Source organism: Mugil cephalus, chromosome 8 (assembly GCF_022458985.1).
Source record: "Mugil cephalus isolate CIBA_MC_2020 chromosome 8, CIBA_Mcephalus_1.1, whole genome shotgun sequence".
Classification (NCBI taxonomy): domain Eukaryota; kingdom Metazoa; phylum Chordata; class Actinopteri; order Mugiliformes; family Mugilidae; genus Mugil; species Mugil cephalus.
In genome coordinates, this window is record NC_061777.1 from 19,405,740 (window position 1) to 19,428,222 (window position 22,483).

The window sequence follows — 22,483 nt, forward strand, 5'->3', positions numbered from 1 at the left end:
TATTGAGTCAAATGCCTACAACCAAGACTCTTATTACGTAGCTCAAATCATCTATATTAAGTAGTACCATGCAGACCTGACCATTAAGTGAGTAATCACTTTTCAAAGAGGCCCTGACGGTTAAAATAAAACATGTTAGCTCTGATTATCGTAAAACAACAACACTAATTATGGAGACAGGCTTCATACCTGGAAGGCAAATTGCAGGGATCATAATCACGCCGGTTCCTGGTTAATCATTTGTTATCCGTGATACCCGGAAGTGTTTATCTCTCCAGGTGAGGGCGTAAGGTCCAAAGTTGAGAGGTGACAATACTCCGCTGGACGAGACGTTTAAACAGGTAAATACCAACAACACTTAGGAAACTCTCTGTTTTAAGTTTATTTTGTGTGTCTGAGAGACTTTCTGGAGGGAACTCCAGTCATTGGTTGGTAAAAATTACACAGTAAACATTTTGTGTATTTCCAACACGTTGTAGGTTAGCTGCAGGTTATAACTGTAGTAAATTAGCTAAAATAAAATGCTAAAATGAATCTTATAGTCCAGCAAGTAAAGAAACGAGGAAGTGTAGTTTAAGAAATTGCTCATTCAAGCAAAGCAGAGTTAGACACAGCAGTAGTCATAGTACCAGATAACCCTGAGTATTTAACATTTCACTTTTAAATAATTATATGAACGTCACTGAATCCTATAAATTCGTCTTACATTTGGCATTATTTCAGATTTTCAAAACTGAGCCTATGGCTTCTGCTCTAAAAGTCAGTAATTAATATATGGCTGTTTTTCAATATGACACTATTGGAGCCTATGCCATGAAGGAATACATGGGGATGTTTTCCTCGGGAGCTAGCAAGGCATTTTTTCTTCGGTCTGCTTGGATGAGCCTCTTAGCCTTGATGTTGTGCTGGAAAACAAAGCTCATTTTGAACAAATTAATGCTACAAAGAGATCCCTCATTCTATTAGCTAATTTGCTATCCTGTTTCATTTGAATAAGTACAGCTATCCAGCATTTGTTAAAGAGACAGCTGTTTCAGGAGTAAATCCCTTAATTTGATCAGCTTAATTGCAATAGATTTTGTAAATATCAAGATTGAACGCAGCAACTTTGTCAGTTAGTACAAAAAAGCTTTAAACCTAATCTAATAAAGTTGCGTAAGGGAACCTTTGCAAAGCCACTTACCCTGTAAAAAGCTTGCATACCCATTAGGCAAAAATTCCCTTAGACAGGAATGGATAGCAATTGATTAGGACTTCCTTGAAAATATGTGATCGCTCCTCCTAATTTGTGATTTGGTGAAGTCATTGGGTGGTCTCCAAATGCTGTTTTGTCACTGGTCTCACTTGTCATTTGATCCTGGATTAGGCAGCCAGTTTTTCTTCTACATCCTAATAAGCCTCATCAAGAAGTCAATATTGTGGCCATTTTAGCCAAGAAAAAAAAACTGTCTACTGTCTCCATGTAATGACTGTGAAGGGTGCAATCCTCATTTACATTTTGTGTATTTATTCACCATTTTAAGCTTTAAAATAATCAATTTCTTGTTGAGCCTTATGTCCCAACGCTGTTCTTTCAACATGCACATGTACTGCCTAACCAAAATTTACACAAAATCTGTGAATTACTCTAGAGTTAACTGTCACCAGGGGGGGAAAAAATCCTGATCAATGTGATAAGTTTTCTCTAGTGAAATGCCAAAAGTGTGATGAGGTTCTTCTGCCTTTCCAACAGATCTCTGGCATGTCTGAAGTGAGCGACCAGCTGCCCGCAGACCCCATCTCTGCAGTCGGAGTAGTCACTTCGCCTAGCAAGGTCCCAGATGGCTACTTTGTTGTGAGTAGAGATGTCATGAGTCGATCCTGAGAGTCGGTGTCAGGGATGATCCAAGCATATTTTAATGGATCAGCATAAAGCCAGTAATTTATCTGCTGTGTTGTTGATGTGCCCCTCAAGCCCTGGCTGTTTCTTCAGTGCATATTAGAAATAAAATTAAAGTTTGTACGTTTGAAAAAATACGCAGTCATACAGATGACTCACTCTTTTCTGACACCCAAGATGGAAAAAACATACACAATCTCTTAGCTTTTCAAGTATGCTATTCTACCTCTTTGTTTCTGATGCCCAATAAAGCTTAATCTGTACTGTAGGTGTTGCTGATATGTCTTGAAAGACATCAAGTGATCCAGTGTACATTTATTTCCTTTAAACTGACTTTTAATTCACATTTTATAAATATTTTTGCCAGGTTTATGCCCAAATCTAATTTAATCAATCACTGATGGAAAGTCTAACCAAAGATCTGATGAATAGTTTTCTTCTCACGCCCTGCTCTCTGTCGTACATGTGACTGTAGCTGCTGATTGTGAAGAATAATGCAAAGGCAGGATGTTGGCAGACCTCCAAAGTGGTTTTTGGTTGGAACTGTTAGATGACTTATTCATAAAGTTTACTTTGATGATTAGGAGGATTCCCTTTACTGGTAGCCCACCAGAATTGTAGACCCACCAGAGGCAAGGGTTTAATGATGCTTGGCCGATAGCCATATCAGTTCAGTTTGTCCCCGTGTTTTCTTTATATAAATGTCTCACAACAACTTCCTCATTAACAAGAATGTGTCAGGTGGTGGGCCGCTTAATGAGAACTTTTTTTTTTGTGGTTGTAAATAAGTTGGAGAGGGTAGAAAAGAGAACAGAGTGAATAAGTTGAACAAAGCACGAAGCAAGCTCAAGGGCAGATCTCGCCTCCCTTGTCTCTCCCTTCCTATTCAGACATCTTTTGTTTTTCTCTCGACTCCCCCAAACCCTCCCTCTCCTCCCAGTTTTTATCTCTTCCTGCTCCACCCTACACACCCAGCTTGTTCTAATCTCTGGCAGATGATGGTGGGCTGGCATCAGAACGGAGCCACTGGCAGGGAAGCGGCGCGCACACACCGCACAGTAGTGACAAACACAGAGAGACCCCATTAGACTCCCTCGTCTGCTGCTCCGGTGCGGCAGTACATTTTTAGTTGATGTGCTGTGAAACACTGTGTATGTTGTGGAGAGCTGTTCACCGGCAGTTTTAATTTTGGAAGTGGTTCGGACTCGCCGCTTAATTTAGAGGAAGATAATGAAAGCGTACACGTATGAATGAGGAAGAAAGTCGAAGCCAGAATTAAATGCAAGAAATTAAACCTCAAGTCTCAAGATGCTCCAGCTTTAAATTTAATGCACCTGCCTGTTGTTTACATAATGCCTCCTACCTGCGAAGACTGTTACAGTTATTCTCAGTTGTACTTTGCTTTCGCTCTAATTAACAAATGTTATCCTGCTAACACACAGAACTAATAGAGTGAACATGGTCGACATAATATCCGCTAAATACCATCATCTTGACGTTGTTTTTCTGAGTGTCCTAGCATCCTAGCATGCTGAACGTGTAGAGGTAGCTATAGAGATGTAACCAGGGCCGTCGCAAGCGCACAGACAAACAAGGCAATTGCCTAGGGCCCTGAGCTGGAAGGCAGGCCCCCAGAGACGTCTGATATTGGTTGAATTTTTGTAGTATAAATGCTGCATTAAACAAAATGCTAACATGAAGCATTGAAGTTTTTTTTTTTTTTTTTTTTTTTTAACTTTTGGAGGGTTGGGGGGTGCTCCAAGTCACCTCTTGCCTGGGGCCCCCAGAGTGTCTTGAAACAGCCCTGGATTTAACGCTCCAGCATGTTGCCGCATTGCTACTACGCAGAGATTTGCAGATGCATGTTTAGATTCTGTTTTGTTGTGCCGTTCATGGTCCTTTAGCTTTATTCCATGATGCAGAAAAGACCGGACAAAGAAATCCTTTGTAGTGGAGTTTGTTTTTTATTCTTCCTCTCTTGGTGAATTCTGCTGCTGCAATTGCCTCTCCCATACAGGCGGAACGTTGTATTTTTTTTTTTTTTCGTGATACTATCCAGTCCACATTAGTTTTTTCTTTGCAAAGTAAAATAAATAAAAAAAAAAAGTTAATATCCAAAAGAAAAATTCAAGTACATTCCAGACTCCAACGTAAAACCTTTCAGGCTCCGAAGCTCTGTTTCAAATGCATTTGTCCCATCTCCATGAACATCTCTAGAACACCACTATGTGGCCTTTCATCTGCCGACGTGCGGTGGAAACAAAAACATCAACATCCAGTATCGGTGTACTAATGCACTGCGGAGGAAGGGAAAGTCTCAGGATATTAAGCTGTATTGATTTTTCTTCTCCCCCCCTTTCATACCAGAAATCTTTTCAGATTCCTCCTTAATGCTGACTGCTCAAAATACTTACCATACATTCTCTACAGCAGATCAAAGGCCTGATTAACTCTTTTGCTCTCCGATACGATGCGCTCACATCTCTGAACTTGAGCAGGTTGTTCCAACACAAGAGAGCGCAGGCCCAGATCAAACGCTGCACTACTGGGATCAGGAGCTTTGCTGAAGCACCAGCAGCCACCCAACATCAAACACCACGAGTAGTCTCTCTCGCAGACTCATGCTCTGAGTAAGGACTGGAAAGGGGATAAAATGCCAGCTAGCTTTTTTTTTCCCCCCTCCTCTGCTTTCAGATAAACTAATTCCCCCCATCTTCTCGTCCTGGCACCCACCCTGCCACGCTTACTGATATCCCCAACTGAATCTTAATGACAAAAATACGCTTCCTAAATTTTATTCAGTTATTTTAATATTTTAAAATAACTGCGTCTTTAGTTCTGTAATATTTATCCAGGAGTGTTTTTTCTATTTCCAGTTGAAAGATAAGATGTGAGCATTTGTCTTTTCAGCTCTTCTGTTCGTGTTTGAAAGGACCGTTTGTTACCCCGTGCCTCCCGTATTTCTTCCTCACCTGGTTTCACTCTCCAGAGATTTTTGATTGTATGCCTTTATATCTTTGTATTCACAGCTGTGCCTCTCAGCGCTTCATAGCGACTTGCCGGTGGTGTCTGTCTCCAGAGATGCTTCATAGGAATATTCAGCACCCCCTAAAGACACGTTTCATAGGTGGGCTTTTAGATCACTGCGAGTCTCCGATTTTAGGAAGTGGCAGTTGAATCTGTCATTGCGTCTTAAATCAAATGATACAACCCCATTTCAATATCACAGCCATGATATTTCTTATCAGACATGTGACATTCTCCTTATTGAAGTCGGTGTTAAGATGGAGCCATACCGTTGCACACTTGAAAGTACTAGAGAAGAGCCGCTGCATCTTTACACGTGTTTTTTTTTTTTTTTCCTCCCCCTCCGCCGTGGCTCAGCGGATGGCGTTTCGCATTCAAGCTGCGTTGCATCCTTGCTGCCGGCGGCTGTGGCAGGATGATGCCTGAGGTGCCTCCTCGGAGGACAGTGCCCTCGTTACTCCTCAACTTGACTTTGGGTTTCACAAAGCGAGCCCTTTGTTTACGCTGACAGGATGCGCTGGCTACTGACCTGGAAAAAGTGGCCAAGACGGGTTGTCTTGTAAGGAAGAGGGAGGCTGGTGATGTATTGGCTCCTTCTGGGACCTTTCATGGAACTGCTGTTGGAGACGCCCCGCAATCCCTCTCTCTCTGCTCATCTTCTACTCTGTCTCTCTCCACTATCCGTCTCTGTTCCCCCGCTCTATTCTCCGCTCCCATCCCATCTAGTCAGTGGTGGTTTTGCATGAATCTCCCCATGCCACGTTTCCCCCCCACCCAGTCACCGGGGTCATTCATCATTATTGTCAAGGGGGGGTAATGTGTGTGGGTGGGTGCAGAGATCTATGACTTCTTCATTTGAATGAACCTCATTAGATTGACTCCTCTTTGTAAAGGATCCCTTTAGAAAATAAGTCTGGCAGTTATTTAGGTGATTCTCACACGGTAGCCAATGGAACATGACGTCTCAGCCGAGCATATTTGCTCGAACGATGGAAGAGTCTCCGTGATGCAGTCTGCAGGTTACATTTTGCTTTATCATTCCGCCCCGCGTGCCGACATTTACATATCAATGTAGTGCGGGACCTTGAGCTTGACTCGTGATGCCCACATGCTGTCAATATGATGCAATCTATTTTTCACTCACTCACTCACTCACTCACTCGCTGCTCATTTACAACCATGAACGAGCCTGTTGTACAAGGGCACGCTCGCGCAGGTCTTTGCATTTAGACTTGTAAAATTGCTCGGAATTTTCTGTAATTTATTCCTTAAATATTTGAAGGAGAAGTGCTCGTGGCGTGCGAGCAGTCCTCTCTGTTTACCTGTCAAGAAATATTACAGTTGGTCTATAAAAGAAAATTCATTCCACATCTACCCTAAATATAATCCCTGCTTTCCCACATTGAAGTTTGGTTTCCTTATTAGAGCAGATCCTTGTCAGGGCATCTTTAATCAGCCCGGTCCCAAGGGATGATATTTTTAGCCACCTTTTTGGAGGCTAAGACTCCTTTACCCACGCAGAGGCACTAATGAGATGGAGCACTAGTGTAGGCAAGCGCTAATTAAGGCTAGTATGCAAAGGAAGAGGCAAAAGCAGCATGCTCATGGCATACATACATTAACTTTATCCCACCTCCTGCATGTTTTTTTTTCTCTCCTTGTTTTTTTTTCTCTTTTTTTTTTTTTCCACATAGGTTGCACAAACAACAGATGGCTGTGACGCCGACCTGTGGAAGGACGGCTTATTCAAATCCAAGGTCACCCGCTACCTGTGTTTCTCCAGAAAAGCTGTAAGCGTGAACGTAAACTTCTCCCTTTTTCCTACGAGTTCCACCCCGGCAGCTCCTCCGGAGCGCCCTTTTTTTTTGTTCGCCGGCGGTTATTAGCTCACTTTTCTGCCGCCGGAATATCTTAATGCACTCTGCACTTTGATCAGCGAAAGTGTCTCTTAAAAAGGCCAGCGTTGGCAGCGCAGTTTTGATGTTTTACATATAATGGATTTGCATGCGTATCCCCGATGAATAATACCTCAGAGAGATATTTTTCATGTGGAAGGCCCTCCTGACGATATTATTTATGTTTATTCATGAAATAACAATGAGCTGTATTTTAACTATTCCAATTTATTCAATCAACAGCGTCCCTGTAGAGAAAATGGTTACCAACCAGTGATTCTTGAAAGCTGATCCACAATATAACGTCTGAATATGATAATACTTTTTTTTTTTATGGAAGAAATCACATAAAAACTTTCAGTATGACTGTATATAGGACTGTATAGAAAGGTTCTATATATATATATATATCCCAATTTGAGCAGCCGTGACTCCTCTGTGGCTGAAATGATCTTTGTATTATATTCCTCATAATGCTGTTGGGTCATTTTTGGACTCTCCTCCTGCCTGCAGCCTACAGCTGATGTCGTTCTGCTTGGCTGTCAGCTACTCTGTGGCCATAAATACACCTGCTCGCATTGCCAGGATTATCAACCTGTCCAGCCCCAGCTGATGCAGCTCACTATTGGCTGTCTATTAATGAAGTTCCCCCCCGGTCGCAGGTGGATAATGCAGACAGTATTGTAAACAATACCTGCATTTTTGTTATTACTTTGCATCAGCTCAATTTAGGACTTAATCAAGTCGTATTTTTTTTCCCTGCCGTGTCGCTAAAAGCCATGCAGCTTGGCAGCGGCCGCCTCGTTGCCTAAGCTCAATCTGGCCCACACTTTAGTATATAGCACACAAATAGCCTTTCCCTAGTTCCTGTATATTATCTTAAAATGTGTGTCCACATTGTTTTAAAGACTTTGACACAAATAAAACATGACAGAGCCATCAACAAAGGCTATTTTGTCTGCCAGTCAATGGAGCTCCCACTGTAATTGTCTATGACAAAAACAGATTCTGTAAAATTAGCCCTTGAATTATGTGAGGGGGGAGTAAATAGTTTGCGATTTATCATACTCTAGGTTGGAGGTAGATAGTCCCTTTTGTCAGGTCCTGATGGAAAAAATCTCCCTAGAAAAAGGGGAAAAACACTAAAAAAAAGGTTTCATGCATAGTAATAACATTCATCCATATTCCTCCTTACGTCAGTATAAAAACTATGAATAAAAAATGTCTCTAATGGTAATGACTGTCGGGCAACAGTAGCAGTGGAATCCAGGCTTTTCGGACGCATCAAGTCACGCCTGGCTCGCCCCACTCTCTAGTGCCGCTGTGTATTATTGCAATTTATTATGGCAAAAAATGAAAATGTAATGGGAGGCAGGGAAGAGTCATGCTTGAAAATGTCAACTACACAGTCCCTGATTATTTTTAACTAGTCCCATTCTGTTGATCAGACTGCCTGCTCTGTCTCCCGTCATCCCGCTGCTTCTCGCCAAAAGGTTGAGAATGATTACAAGTTCACAGATGCATTCTCTCACTCCTAAAAAAAAAAAAAAAAAAAAAAAAAAAGCTATTAGAGCGTAATTACTTCAGCTATCTTGTCAACCATTCTCTTTAGAGACTTCCTCAGCTTTTAGTAAATCATTGTCTCCATTATCCCCTCGTTTTCTTTCCTGAGCCCTCCCAAAATGACTAACCTTTTCTTATTCTTGCTCTCTGTCCCTTTTAAAAGTTGAATTTGCATTAAATTTCCTGCCTTTGCTCCGTCTTTGAGGGCCCCGACGTCGTCGTGGACGTGAAGCTGACTGACATTAAGGACGCGTTGCCAGAGTCCTTCACGTTCGTGCAAGAAACAATGGACACAAGTAAGTAAACAGTCGATGCTGAGCGCGAGCTCGCTCCACGCCTCTTTTTTCGTGCTTTCTCTCTCCGACCAGCTTATGCGGAGGTCCTCAGGGGCAGCTTTGCTTGAGATAGTGAATGTTTTATGGGTGCAGGTTAGCTTAATTTATGGCAGACTGTGGGAATAAAATAAACATTTTGCCCCGGAGGTACAAGAGAAGAGAATCATGAGTCATTGTTTATCTCAGCTGGAGCTGTGCTTTTCTTTATGAGGGGCTTATTTATTTATGTATTTATTTGGGGAGAGGACGAGCGGATGGGGGTTATCTAATATTAATGAAATGCATTCCCCAATGCTTTAGTGCTTTTTGAGTGCTACATATTCCCCCCTCCCTAGCCATGCCTTTGAAATGTAATAATATTTTGGTGTGGGGTGAGAGGACAGCTTGTTTATTATTTTTATTATCATTGCATTTACACTGCACTTTCTACTGTTGCTGGGGAAATAAATGAGCGGGGCACAGATGCAATATAAGGAAGCCTGGCAATGTTTTTTTTTTTTTTTTTTTTTTCTTTTTGCCAGAATGAAGAAAAGAGATTATGTTTTGTTTGGCTACGTTGTAATTTAATGTTTTATGACTTTATGTGAATCCATGTTTAATGTATACATGTGACATTATGTATGAGTTTCTATCTAGAATATCGAGTTTAAATCCCTGTTGTGCACTAAACCTGATGGAGGATTCACTTGCTTCTGTCATTTTACCTACTAAAATGATAAAAATGATAATAATGCATGTGATTTTTGTGGCTTTCTAGTGTCCAGTCATTTCCCTTTGAGCGCAGCAAGTCCCCCAGATATTAGCTCATCTCTTATTCCGAGGACCGTAATGACTAAGGAGCGGCGTATAAGTGGGATTTGTGAATGTATATTCCTTCTAGAGGTTGAAGATGTTTTTTTTTAGCCTGAAACTCGAGAGGAGACGAAACTGAATGCACAACCGCCGATTCCTTTCTGACATGCTCGTACGCACTTGACTCATCAGAGGAACCTGCCACGAGGAAGAGGAGGATCTGTGTGAAAATGAGCCCTCGTGAGGCTGCCAAGACGGCTGTATGTGACATCCAGATCGTTGCGAAGTCCAAGTACCATCTTGTTAACTACACCTGTATAGGGTGAGCGGTTTGACACTGGAAATGAATGGAACCGTGAAGCTTTGCAACTCGTATCAGTCACTAAATTTGGGAGATTTCACAGTATCTGACTTCGGTAGGATTACTGGCCTGGCTGTTTAAAACTTTGTCTGTTTTCCTTCTTTAAACAGTGAGATAAACAATATGGGAATATGGTACGTGATGAGAGATCTACCACAGCTTCAGTCTTCCCAGAAAACGTCAAGCACGACTCAACTTGAGGTTCTACCCAGCCCAACAAGGTAACATCTTGCCACAATGTTGAGCAGCGCAACCTAAAGTTGTACCATACTTATGTTGCTTATATTATACTTGCTCTTGCGCTTTTGTATCATAATTACAAATGACACAAGCGACTGATCACCCCGTGCGATCCGCCGCAAAGGTTGTGACTGGACAACGAGGTACCGAGGGTGAACTGGGGAGACAGGCTAACTAGACAGGATACCCTGAACAGGAACGCGAGTTCAACGAGGGCTAAACTCCTGCTATTTGCGGTACGTCCCGGGAGGCAGAGGCAGGGTCGCTCCCCTGACTGGGGTGACAGGAGTGTTGTTCTGCGCAGACAAAGAGGTGGAGATGTAGCCCGGAGAGGGAGCGACAGCTGCAGAGGAAGGGAGGAGAGCTCCAAGATCTCCGCCATGCTCGAACGTGTGTGTTCCCTCCTCTGCTCATGCTGCTCCGGCTTCCTCCGCCTCGGGCCTAAGAGCGAATGGAGCAAACCTTTGTACTGTGTCCAGATCAAACAGCTCAATTATTTATCACAATGAAGAGCTGGGGATTTCCACAGCAAATTGTAAATAAACAATCGAGACTCCTTCAGTGTGGCGGCGCCGTGGAAAGGGGGGAAGCTTGGCACGGGGCTCCGAGGTCTTTGCCAGCTTGAAGTGCTGTGTTGTGCCATCCTGCGCTGAGCTGAGTAGAAGCCACTTAAAAGCCACAACAGGCCAAAGTGGTGGGTGCCAGCAGGCATATTCAAAACAGAGCTTCTGTTCACATGGCCACACAGTAGGACAAGAACAATAAAAACCAACAGCTGTGGACTCAAAACCCAAGTTCAAACTGCGAGGAGTTTTGTGGACCGTCCACATTTTGGAAGTCGATGGTCAACAATCTTTGATGTGTTGGGAGTTATGGCGAGAGCTCAGGCCCATGTGAGCCTTCACAACTCTTGGCGGTAATCCTCGGTTCTTTTGAAGCCCACTTTCAAGTTGGTGAGGCTCAGAGGTTGGAATAAATTGCACCTCGAAGCGACTCACACCCCCCTCCTGATGCCTGCTGAGATCACAGGCTGCTGTTTTTGTATTAACATTAAAATTCATTCCAGAGTCAGAGTCTTCTTTTGAGAGGGTTTCCGTTCGGAATGCACTGACACGTAAGGACGAAAGTGTGGGCAATTTAACCAGTGGCAGTTCTTTGATTGTTTATTCCTGTGTAGTTACATGCTCTTCAGACAGCCATACATATAACCATAAATAGTCCTGTAATTTCTTTAAAGTCACAGATTAGATGCTTTGACACACTGATTTATAAACAGCTCCTCAACCCTCACGGATTCCTTAACCAAGTACAGCACCAGCGTGTAACTGTCTGTGTAGTATCACTCCACTATACTTTATTCATATTCAGCAAGAGAAAATCCTCTCCTCCATGCCTCCTTCGGGCTATCTATAACAACTTTATGGCCTTTGGAGAATAGCACCTCTTAAATTTAAGTGCTCTTTACAGTCAGTGGAAAAGATGTTTTAAATACAGTCAATAATGTGTAAATTTTTAATGACCCTTATAATTTTGAAAGCTGCAGTGATCCCTCTCAAATGTTAAGTTGCCTCAGGCAGGGAGAGCTTGTTAGAGTTGTGTACAAATGCAAACTGCAAATCAGTTTTTTTTTTTTTTTTTTTTTTTAGCAGCACAGTGCTGCAGAACACAGTAACTGCAGTGTGTTGCATCATTATGGGATGCACACAGTCATTGCATCAAGGCCATGGTGTTTCGTCTGCTAACAAAAGCGTATCTGCTGTTATTTCTACGGAATTCATTTGCTAGGGGCTTAAATGCTTTTTGGCTCTAGTGTGCTAGTTGTCTCTATATATTGTTGTAGCTTCACAAGAGATATGACACACATACATTTTAACCTAAATGTGAGATTATACAAATAAGCAGGGAGGTCGCAGAATCTTTGGTTAATTAGACATTTATATATATATATTTTATTTCCCCTACAAATTTAAATTTCATTGGCTTTGGCCTGTTGAAGTCGTTGAAGACCCCTAGTTTAAAGAATTATGGCTGCAAATGTTTGACCGTTTTCCTTATTGGGTTGCTGATTTCCTTTATTAATCTATTTTTGATTTTGTTTATGAAATGCCAAAAGGGAGTATATAATGAGTGGCAATGAAGGCTGCCACCAACCCATGACCACTTATTCAGACGTCTGGATTGGTTTGGCTCCCGTCGGTTCAGAAATGTTCTGGATATTCCATTAAATATCACAAAGAAAGGCAGCAAATCCTCACCTTTCAGAAGCACATGAAAGCTGAGAGGATTCATTGGCTGTTAACTGTTGATTATTTACCCTCATTTGTATAATTGGTAAGCAGTATTAGATAATAGTAACAGATTAATTATTTCCAGTGAGTTTATCAGCTCAAGTAAGATCTGGGATAAAGACTAAATGTGAAATAGTTATTTCTTACTGTCTCAGGCTGCTTCACCATATTGAGGCACTAAAACTCTGTGGGCAGAGGCCTGTTGAGCCGTCTGCTGTGCAAAGGCATTTAAACCTTGTGTGTTTAGTGTCTCTTTATCAAGTTTGTCTAGGGCTTTTCAACCAGTGACAGTGCTCTCTTTTGATTCATGGCTGCAGCTTGATGTCAACCACTTTGGCTTGTTCTCTGTCAAGACCGACCGTATCAGCCGCTCCCTTACTTCATAATGTAAGAAACCTGCGCCATCCGGCCAGGCTTTTAATGTGTCCAGTAAAGTATCTCCCCCCCTTCCTTCTCCTGACCAACGCTGCCATTTGTTCTCCTGATAAAACTGTCATTGCTGAGGCTGATATCTGACCTCTACGGTGACTGCTAGCATAAATTAGCCTTGTCCTAATATTGCAATTTCTTTCGCCTCACTCAGAATCAAGGTTTTTGACATTTCTCTTAGAATAATAGGCTGTACACACAGACACTTTTTAAATCAAACTGTACAGTGATAAAAATGTCAGGGCCGGGTTTTTTTTTTTTTTTTTTCATAGCTGGCTTTTCCTTTTAACACATGAAGCCTAGAGAGTCATCAGTGTCAGAATTGGCATGCATATCAATACGTTTCGGATTGCGGCCTTCTACCTGTGACACTCCACGTTGCCGCAGCTCTGCAGGAGTATTGTATCAGCTTTCATTGCACGCTGGTTAACCAAGTCTTCCCACTGCACGCGACTCTTGAGAGAAAGAGACTGTCAGTGTGTCGCGTGACAGATCTCCCGTCTGAGGTGTTGGAGAAGAATCCTTCCCAGCTCAATCTCACTCATTACTTCATGCTCAGAAAAGTTAGAAAAAGTGCCGGCGATCAAGCGGAGGGGAGCCGAACGGTGCCAGGAGTGATCGAATGATCGGCCGAGATCTGATGGGCGCCGACTATTCAGTGATTTGCCACCAAATTCATAGAGATCCTCTTTTCAACACCTGACACTGAGCTTAAAGGAGGATAATGATGGGTGAGAAAGCGGATCCCACAAAGCAGCACTGTTGGCACATAGAGGAAGGTGTGGAGATGTTGTCACGGGAAAGCCTGGATGTGTGTCAAAACAAGAGCTTCCAGCTCCGTATCGCAGCTCAGGCTCTTCAGTCAGTGATATTACTCTCATTCTCATCTTACCTCTCCACTGACTACCGCTTGTCTGTCCCTACTGTCTCTCCCACTTTCTCTTCTCCTTCCTTTTTTTTTTTTTTGTTTTAAGTAGACAACTCTTTTCCTTATTCTGTGTGAAACAACAAAAAGTAAAAAAAACAAAAAAACAAAAACGCTGAATTGTAATTCACGTTGTCAAGCCTTCTTTAATGTTTTGGTTTGCTTTACTCCACTAATGTGATTCCAACTCGGCAGATTCCATGGGAACGTAATACTCCTGATCCACACTGTAATTGGGTAAATCCTTCAGGCCACGTTCCCAGTTTTACTATAATTTGATGAGGAACTACACTATAATTAAATATTCAAATTAGGAATATGTGTCAATATGGCTCTCCTTGCCTGAAATGAGGATTAATTGTTGTCAAAACTCTAGTGGCCGACATAATATGAGCCCCAACACTGCAGTTGATTAGCAAATGCACTTGCCATGTTTTTGTTTTAAGAATTAGTTGTCTAATTGATTTGCCATATGTTACCCTCTCCAATGCACCTAAAATTGTATTTAGAAATCACCAATTTGGACTGAGACAGTTCTGCGTTTTTCAAACAGATGGGAAAAGCAACCCTGGAGGTCGCCCGTAGAAAAGCATTTCACGAGCACATTTTCCTGGTTCCGTGCCGAGTTTCGGGGATTTCAAGTAGCGCTTTTTCAGATTCTGAGTCAATTTTGTTTTCCTCTGTTCTCTTTGTTCCCGCCGAGCACTAATAAGACAACACACCGGAGCCTTAAAAGACAGTCGGGCCATTTGCCTCCACTTTATCAGCGCATGGGATGTCTCTGTGCTTTGAAAGATGTGTACCTTTCTTCCCCGGCAGTGGAATCAACCTTTGCGAGGTAAAAGAAGTCCGCGTTGAATATGGCAATCGTTCCCGCAAGATTGATGCCAACCTTTTAAAAATTCACCATTGGCCTGGATTTAACATGGCCAAATGCTGATGTAAATGAGGAGGAGAAAAGTCGACCCTTTCATTGCAAATAAATCTGAGTTGCAGGCTTCAGCTCATAAATACCACAGCCTGTCACAAGTCTTGTTTTATTGCTCTTGATGGAAATTATTGCATTTATTTATCTCATCCGAAGAGATAAGGCTTTGAAAGTCACAACTCACACCTTCAGAATATGCAGATCTGCCTTTAGTCTTAAATTTCCTTTCTGATATTTACACCCTCTGCATGCAGAGATTATGTTTCTCCATAAACAGACCAAATACAGATCGTGATACACACTTCGTTATTTGCAGCTGCACACCTGTTCACTCCCAAAATCTATCTTTCTTATAATTCAGCGCTGCTTCCTCTATAGCTTACTTCTAGGTCTTTAACAACCGACTCTCATGCCAGCGTGTCCGCTAATCAAAGCAACTGCCCCTTTTTAACGATATCGCCAACTGCTTTGCATTATCATTATAAAATCATTTGTTTTGTAATGCCATCGTGGAGCTCATTGCAGCTTCAGTGCATGTCATGTTATGCAGCTCTCTTGAAGCTCTTTTTTCCCCCCCCCCCCCGCTTGCTGTGGATTTATCGATCCGCAGGGGTGAGTCACAGGGTGTAATTCATGATAGCTTGATTGATGAGGATTTCAATCTTATATGGTTTGTTAACTTCAACTGCCCACAAAGTGCATTCTGTGCTGTTTTCTGTAATACAAGGCCATGAAACAGTAAAAAAAAAAAATAAAAAAAATAAAAACAGACTTCCCTTGAATAATGGAATCTCTCGGTTCCTCCAGAATTAACAAGATCCTGCTCCAAACCCCCTGTTAAAGGTCTGTTCGAGCCCCCGGGCAGCAGCTGAAGCACAGTTTAACTTATACCATATTTCTCCTGTTCACATTCTGCCTTTTTTTTTTTTTCCTTTTTTTTTTTTTTAAGTCCTATGTTTTGCTCTCAGACAGTCCAGACAGCCTTTGTGTTAGAGGCGAGATTTTATACTTCAAACTCTTAAATGAATTCTCATTTGGATTTTATTTTTATGCTTACCGGAATTGTCCTTACTGACGCATGTGTTTGCACATATGAGGAATTTGTTGTGGTGGTTAGTGCAACAAACAAGCGCATGATGATGAACAATAGAGAAGAAATATGCTCTTGGTATAAGTGGTATTCTAAAAGTTTACATGTGTATTTTTACCATGGTCATCAAATTGGAGCTATTGTTCTGTTGACTGAACGCTGTTGCTTCTTTTCCACCAACAGGAAGAATGTGACCAGGCCACACTGGGACCACTACAGCAGCGGAGTCTACACCATGACAGGTACAAAGTCTACAATTTATGCAGTAATTTAGGATAGTGTTTATGTCGTTTTAGAGAATTAAATTAATTTAATAGTATTTATATTAATCTGAATGCGTTAAGTTATTAAAGTGCAGTGTAGTAAAAAAAAAAAGAAGAAGAAGAAGCAGCAGCGATTCAGACGAAGTTTACATTCTTCAGAAAAGGTTACATCTTCACATGCACGTACAGTATGCCTGATCTACCGACGCTCCATCGCTAGAAGTTCTCACACGTGGACGCTGCACGGAGCTTCGCTTATCTCGGTGAACGTGACTTCCCGGAGGAGCTCGGCATTACACTCCAGAGAACGCTTAACAGCTGTCAAACATGATCCACCCCATGCCATACTTACATATGTAACCTGCATGCACTGGACGAACTCCTTTCTCTTTGTCAAGGAGGAATTCAACGGTACAATGGCCTGTGACTAAAAAAAAAAAAAGAAAAGAAAATGAAATGATGAAAAAAACAACAGCTAATTCGTTAAAAAACTGAGCTAAACTATGACAGCCTCAGCCATCGAGCCGGAGCCGGCGGAGACGCTCTAGCCTTACGCAGGGTGTGAGCCACACGAGGTGAACGAGGCAGGCAGGTTTTTATCCAGCTGGAGAGAGACACCATGTGGTGAGGATCCCTCCTGCTGCTCTAGTGGAGGCACACCCATGGTTATGCTATGGCCATGTAGCCTATTTAATACATCTTCTAACTCTTATATGAAACGATTCCCTATATAATTTATTGTATTCCACTTATTTGGAGAAATACATTTATTTGGTATTTATTGTCTCTTAATATATGTTTTATGTAAAAAAACAAAAAATAAATGAAAATAAAAGAAATTAAAGAAAAGCTAAACACAGCCAACAGTGTATGAATGAAAAAATTCCAAACATATTAACACATCATTTTTTACGTTAGTCAGGACAAGCGAATCCCTGTAGAAGCCGACATTAACACACAGCTGAGCGGTTTGTGGCATTTGGTGTGGGATTCCTCCACCGGGACGGGCTTTGAGTGACAGTGAAGCACATGCACATACTGTACAGTGCGCTGCCAGCAGTTATCATTTATCTCCCGAAAAACTGCAGGTGCACACGCTCCCTCCCCCCCCCCCCCCCCCCCCCCCCCCCAACTTCATGAGCCGGTGAGATTTTAAAGAAAACAGCATAATGGAGTCGGGCTGAGATTGTTCCTGCTTTATTACTTGAGACTGTGTACTTGTCAGCCTTACAGCAGCACACTGTGAATCTGAGAGAACGCAACTTCCCTTCATTAACAATGTGATAGCCCGCAGACCAAGTGTGAGGTCGTAGCCGACAGCCTATTTGTGTTAATTGTTAGCATGGTGATAGCTTCGGTGTGTGTGTGTGTGTGTGTGTATGTGTGTGTGTGTTGGTGCATGGGTGCCTGCGCGTGCGCGGGTGTGTGTGGGCTGACAGCTGGCCAGGTTCGAGTTGGTCTAAAACCATGTGCGCTCTGTCAGGGTTGTACAGGCGCCTTCTTTAGGATTGATGAATTGCCTGCTTTCTTGATTAAACCCTCCGTCACTTCCCAACAAAACAAAAACCCCAACACAAAAAAAAAAGAAGAAAAAAAAAAAAAGGCGAGTTGAGGGGAGGAGAGGTAACGTGTCTGGGAAATCTGTCATCGGCAGTCACATCGTGTACAGATGTGATGTGCAGAAGCTTTGACATTTATTACCAGAATATTAAAAACTAATTCACGTTTATTTTGCAGCCCTCCTTTCGCTTGACAGTTCAGGCTCATTTGAAAAGTTATCAAGTTTTCGTAGCGGCTCCAACCTTTTGCTTTTCTTCACCGGCGTTGCTTTGATCCATGCCAAGTCCCTTTGCCAATTAGGTCTATTATTCATGCGCTGACAGAATATCTGGATATTTTAAAGGTAATTATTCAAGGAATCTGTCTAAAAAGCATATGTTTGATGAAAAATAAATGCAAACATGTTGGTGGGGGGGGGGAGTCTGAAACTCTAAAATAAAGCCGTGTGACGTCTGGAGCGTGACTGTCTCTCCTTATTACCCCCAGAACAACATATAGTACTCAGCAGACATCCACCTGATAAAAAGGTAAATGTAATAAAAGGTAATACATTTACATATCTATAGCATTAATCAAAAATAAATCCTGACATTGGCCCTGATCTAACGTAATATGGAGAGCAATTATTTCCCTATCCATTAGAGGAACTTCAATTAACAGACACGAGACAGTTCATCCTTCAGAAGAGGAGGAGGAAAAAATAGGAGGCTCAAAATTAACTTGGGTTTGCAAAATATCTTGGCAGGATGACAGTGATTTTTGATTTTCAGGAAACAATATTAGAATTCTTATTAAACTATGTGCATCTGCTTTTAATTTGCTGCAAATAATTGGAAAATGCAATGGAGCTTTCCAATTAAAGCTCCACTTTATGCTGTTTAATAATACCCTCATAATATTATAGCTTATGAAATGACAGGTGAGTTGGTGTATGAATAAAACATAAAGCCCTGTAATAAGAGACAGGAAAAAAAAAAAAAAAAAAACGAGACAGTTGTTGGGGGGCTTTTAAATGCTCGACATAATTTGCATATATTAATCTCCTCTTTTCAGCCTTATCAAGTATTCCACTGTATTTGAAGTTAAAATAGTCGTGACAGGCAGGGGTACGCTTCGTTTTTCCAAGGATTTATTACTTGTATAATTCTGGATCTTTAATAAGCCAATATGACTGATCCTCTGAGTTCTGTGGAATTTGGTTAATTGTTCCAGATGGTGCTCACTGATTATGCAAAATTACTTTCTTTCTCCTCTTTTTTCCCCCCAACTACACCATTTCTTGATTGACTAACATGGAGAAAAAAGATTATTTTTGGCGCAGCACTTTCATTAAGAGGGTTCTCATCAGGTTTCAAACAAAAGTTCCATCTTATCTCTCTGTGTAGTTCTGGGCAAGGCTGTGCAGAGGGAGGAGATCAGCCGGCTCTTATCTCAAACCGTGATGGATCTCAACTGCTTCTGCACCGCTGGGGTTATATTTTAGAATAACACAATTCTTTAGGCTGAGAGATTAAAAAACACAACCTCTGGATAGTGACACCAAAGTTATTATTAGTGTATGCCATTCTCCCCTTTCTCCTTTCTCCCCTCTTTCTCTCTCCGAGATTGATGAAATTACTAAGCAGCAGGGTTTGTCCTCCACTTGCAGCTCCGGCTCCATCCACAACTCACTAACATTCTGTTTTGCATCAGCTAAACTGAGCTGAATGAATCATTTATGGAAGTGTTATGGGGGAGGTAAGGGCAGATTTACTGCCGCGCTTTTGCTTTAGATGGAATGGGATTTCTATGAAACCGATCTTGATGTCTGAAGTAATGCCAAAGCTTACATCAAGACATGAAAGGAATGCTCTTAAAACCCGCGTTTTGCTTCTTAATTCCCTGGTCAGCAAAAGGCTAAGCAGAAAGAAGGAGAGAGGGGAGTGAGGTCCAGAAGGAGAATAGTATTTACACCTAACGCATCTACACACACACACACACACACACACACAGCACGAACATATTCTAAAGCCGCCCCAGTAACTAATGATATAAAGGAGTGCTGAACTCTGTGATAATAAATCTATAGTGTGTGCACTACTTTAAAACGGCTTTAATTCCATGTTTATTTTTTTCAGCTCTAATGCATTTTCCATGATCACCAAACAGCATAGTTAACAAGATTTTGTTGCGCTGAAATAAAACACTGTGAACAAAACTCCATGCTTAAACACAACTGTGGGAAAATAACAAAAGAGAGCATGACAAGAGAGTTTTGAAAAGTATTGTGAATATATATTATAATATGGACAGTTTACATAGATGGTATGGAATAACATATTCCATACCATCTATGTAACTGGAAATTAAATATATATGTATATGTATATATGTTTTACACACACACACTAAAAATCCATCAATTTTTGACCCAAGTTCTAAGTGAAAACTACATTCTAATGCAGGGTTTTTTATTTTGCACATCAAAAAGCGTGACATTGTTCATCCTATTGACTTTTGTTCAGTTGATGTCAAATGTCAAAATCCATGTTTGTCCAAATACACACTTTTGATAGCGAGACATGATCGATCCCAGTGGGATGGTTCCATTAAGTATTTGAGGATCAATCCTGTAGAAATCCTAATGGAATTTTTGACTGAAGCGTCGAGGCCCTCGGGCATTTTTGGACCTTTATTACAGTCAAATAAGGGACTGTAAATGGCTCTGCATTTGCAGGCCAGACTGGACTCTGGAGTCTCATCCCTCATTGCTTTCTATCCATCCCTGAGATAGAAGCAGTGCTCCATTAGTTTCAGTGTCCAGACGTGGACAGCCTCAATGGATGGGCCTGTCACGGCTCCCTCATTTGCCCCATGTACAGCAGGGTTTGTTATCACACATCTAATTAGAACTTGATAAAAAATATTTCACAAAAATCCAGTCATTAAATATAGTTTAAGGAGATTTATGGTCAAATATGCCTTAAAGATCTTTTAATGGCTCTGCTGACTTGTTAAGTTTGTAATTAATGATCTTCTAATACATACTGTGGTGTGATTTAGAAAGCACAATGAGATTCTGGGAATGAAGTCGTTTTGGAAAAAGGGCATCTGGGGCTCCCAGAAGCTATATTAAATAGTTCTGCTCAGACTGGTTTGCTTAGAACCATGAAGTCTGCTGTAAAAAAAAAAAAAAAAAAAAAAGTTCAAACACATCAGTGTCTTTACATAAATGAGGACATTTTTATGTTGGGGTGGGGGGGAATAGAGCATGATTATGAAACAGTTACTTTGTCATTTCATAATAGTTCATTAGTGTATACGGAAAAGTCATCTGTAGCATTTTAAGTGCACATTATAATAACCTTTTTTTTTTTTTTAAGTAATGGAAAATACCTTTTTTTTTTTTGTCAAAGTCCACACAGTAAAACCAATGAGCAAATGCATATGTATAAAACTATAAATGCATTATACTAATAACAGTCTGCTTTTTCATCAGGAGAGTAATGGTGTCCTTATTAGCATAATTAATGACAAATGGCAGTGCAGCATTGGTGAATTGGTTCTAGGGGATGATAAATTGGTGGATGCCCAGGTTAGTGGCTGCCAAGGAGGCCTCTTTGGCTGTCATCCCTCCTGCTTCCGCTCTGGCACAGTTCATTACTCACCGTGTGAGATGCCACTTTACATTGCCTGGTACTGTGAGCATGGAGAACTTAATAATGCCACCCACAACCACACAGGGCCTGCTGCTTTACCCACAGTCCAGAGGGCAAGTAGCTCAGCAAGGGCTAGGGTTTGAAGGGAGCAGGGCTACATGGGAATCATCCCCTGCTGCTGCACTGATCAAAACAGATCACTCGTCAGTCACTACTTCAGGGGAGCTGGGGCCACATGACCCAGTCTCCAGTGCTGGTGAGTGTTTCTTGTTAGGCTTTCTGGGGCTCGCCACATCCCTCGCATCATTACGGGTTAGTTTGCCCACAGAACCGCTAATTAAGAGGGGATTTGTGTAATTGTGCCTTCTGCTGTGTCCCATCCGGCACATGCAATTTAATGTCAGCCCTCTGCCAGCTTTTACACTTGTCCAGAGAGGCGTACCCCATTTATACACACATTCTGCTGCACATTTACCAGCAGCCACAGCTGGGGATCAATGCCAGTGCCACGGCAGTGTCTTAAAAGACACTGTGCTGCTGATTAAAGTCTGATTGTCCATTTAATTTCTTGGGAGCTCTCAATAGCCAGCGGACGGAAAAAAGGCTTCTCCCAATATTTCTTCAGTGACCGAATAACTAAAACAGGCTTCGTACTCATAGAAAATAGCGTAAAGACTTTGGCATCTCCCATTAAATAGCCTGTTCTATATATAGGCTGAGTCTAATTTAAACGCAGGGTTTTTGTCACATATGTACCCACCCCGTCAGCATCCTGTATTATGCAGCAGTGTTTGTGGCCAACTCAACGTAAGTGTTGCTGGCTCTGCCCACTTTCTGGAAGAGTGATGGACCAGCGCCCGGCTGGGGCTGTCTGCTGGCTCCCTACCCACAACCAGATTTCAAGGACTGCTTGTCACAGATGGAAAAGTAAGTGGGTCATTCTACATAAGCTTGCCATTTTGCATCCCTCTGGTAACCAAAAAATCAAATAATAATAATACTAATAAAATATAAAGTTAACATTAGTTAATTGGAATTAATTAAGCATTTTTAAGCATTAACGTCTGATGTTTGTTTTGAATGTACGTTCTTGTTACATTTTGGCATTTGTCATGAAAAACTTGACTGAAAAGTTAATTTCATGTGTTTATTACGTTTAACTATACATCTATCAGCCATAACATTCAAACCACTTTCCCTTAGGCCTTCAGATTAGTTCTGGCTCATCAGAGAATGGACACTGGACTTCTGGGGATGTCTTGTGGTGTCT

General features: G+C 41.6%; 1 protein-coding gene across 2 annotated transcripts in view; it reads left to right on the forward strand.

Moving 5' to 3' along the window:
• Positions 1-238: 238 nt before the first annotated feature.
• mvb12bb (multivesicular body subunit 12Bb) overlaps positions 239-22,483 on the forward strand; it is a 32,320-nt gene continuing 10,075 nt past the window's right edge. The window contains exons 1-8 of one of the 2 annotated variants that reach the window (XM_047593077.1): positions 239-341; positions 1,733-1,834; positions 6,601-6,696; positions 8,570-8,660; positions 9,684-9,813; positions 9,963-10,073; positions 15,936-15,994; positions 16,205-17,103. In XM_047593077.1, coding sequence (XP_047449033.1) covers positions 1,742-1,834; positions 6,601-6,696; positions 8,570-8,660; positions 9,684-9,813; positions 9,963-10,073; positions 15,936-15,994; positions 16,205-16,446 — 822 coding nt within the window. In that variant the 5' untranslated portion in view covers positions 239-341; positions 1,733-1,741 and the 3' untranslated portion in view covers positions 16,447-17,103. Of the gene's footprint in view, positions 342-1,732; positions 1,835-6,600; positions 6,697-8,569; positions 8,661-9,683; positions 9,814-9,962; positions 10,074-15,935; positions 15,995-16,204; positions 17,104-22,483 lie in introns of those variants that run through there. The other variant, XM_047593078.1, reaches the window with a different exon arrangement.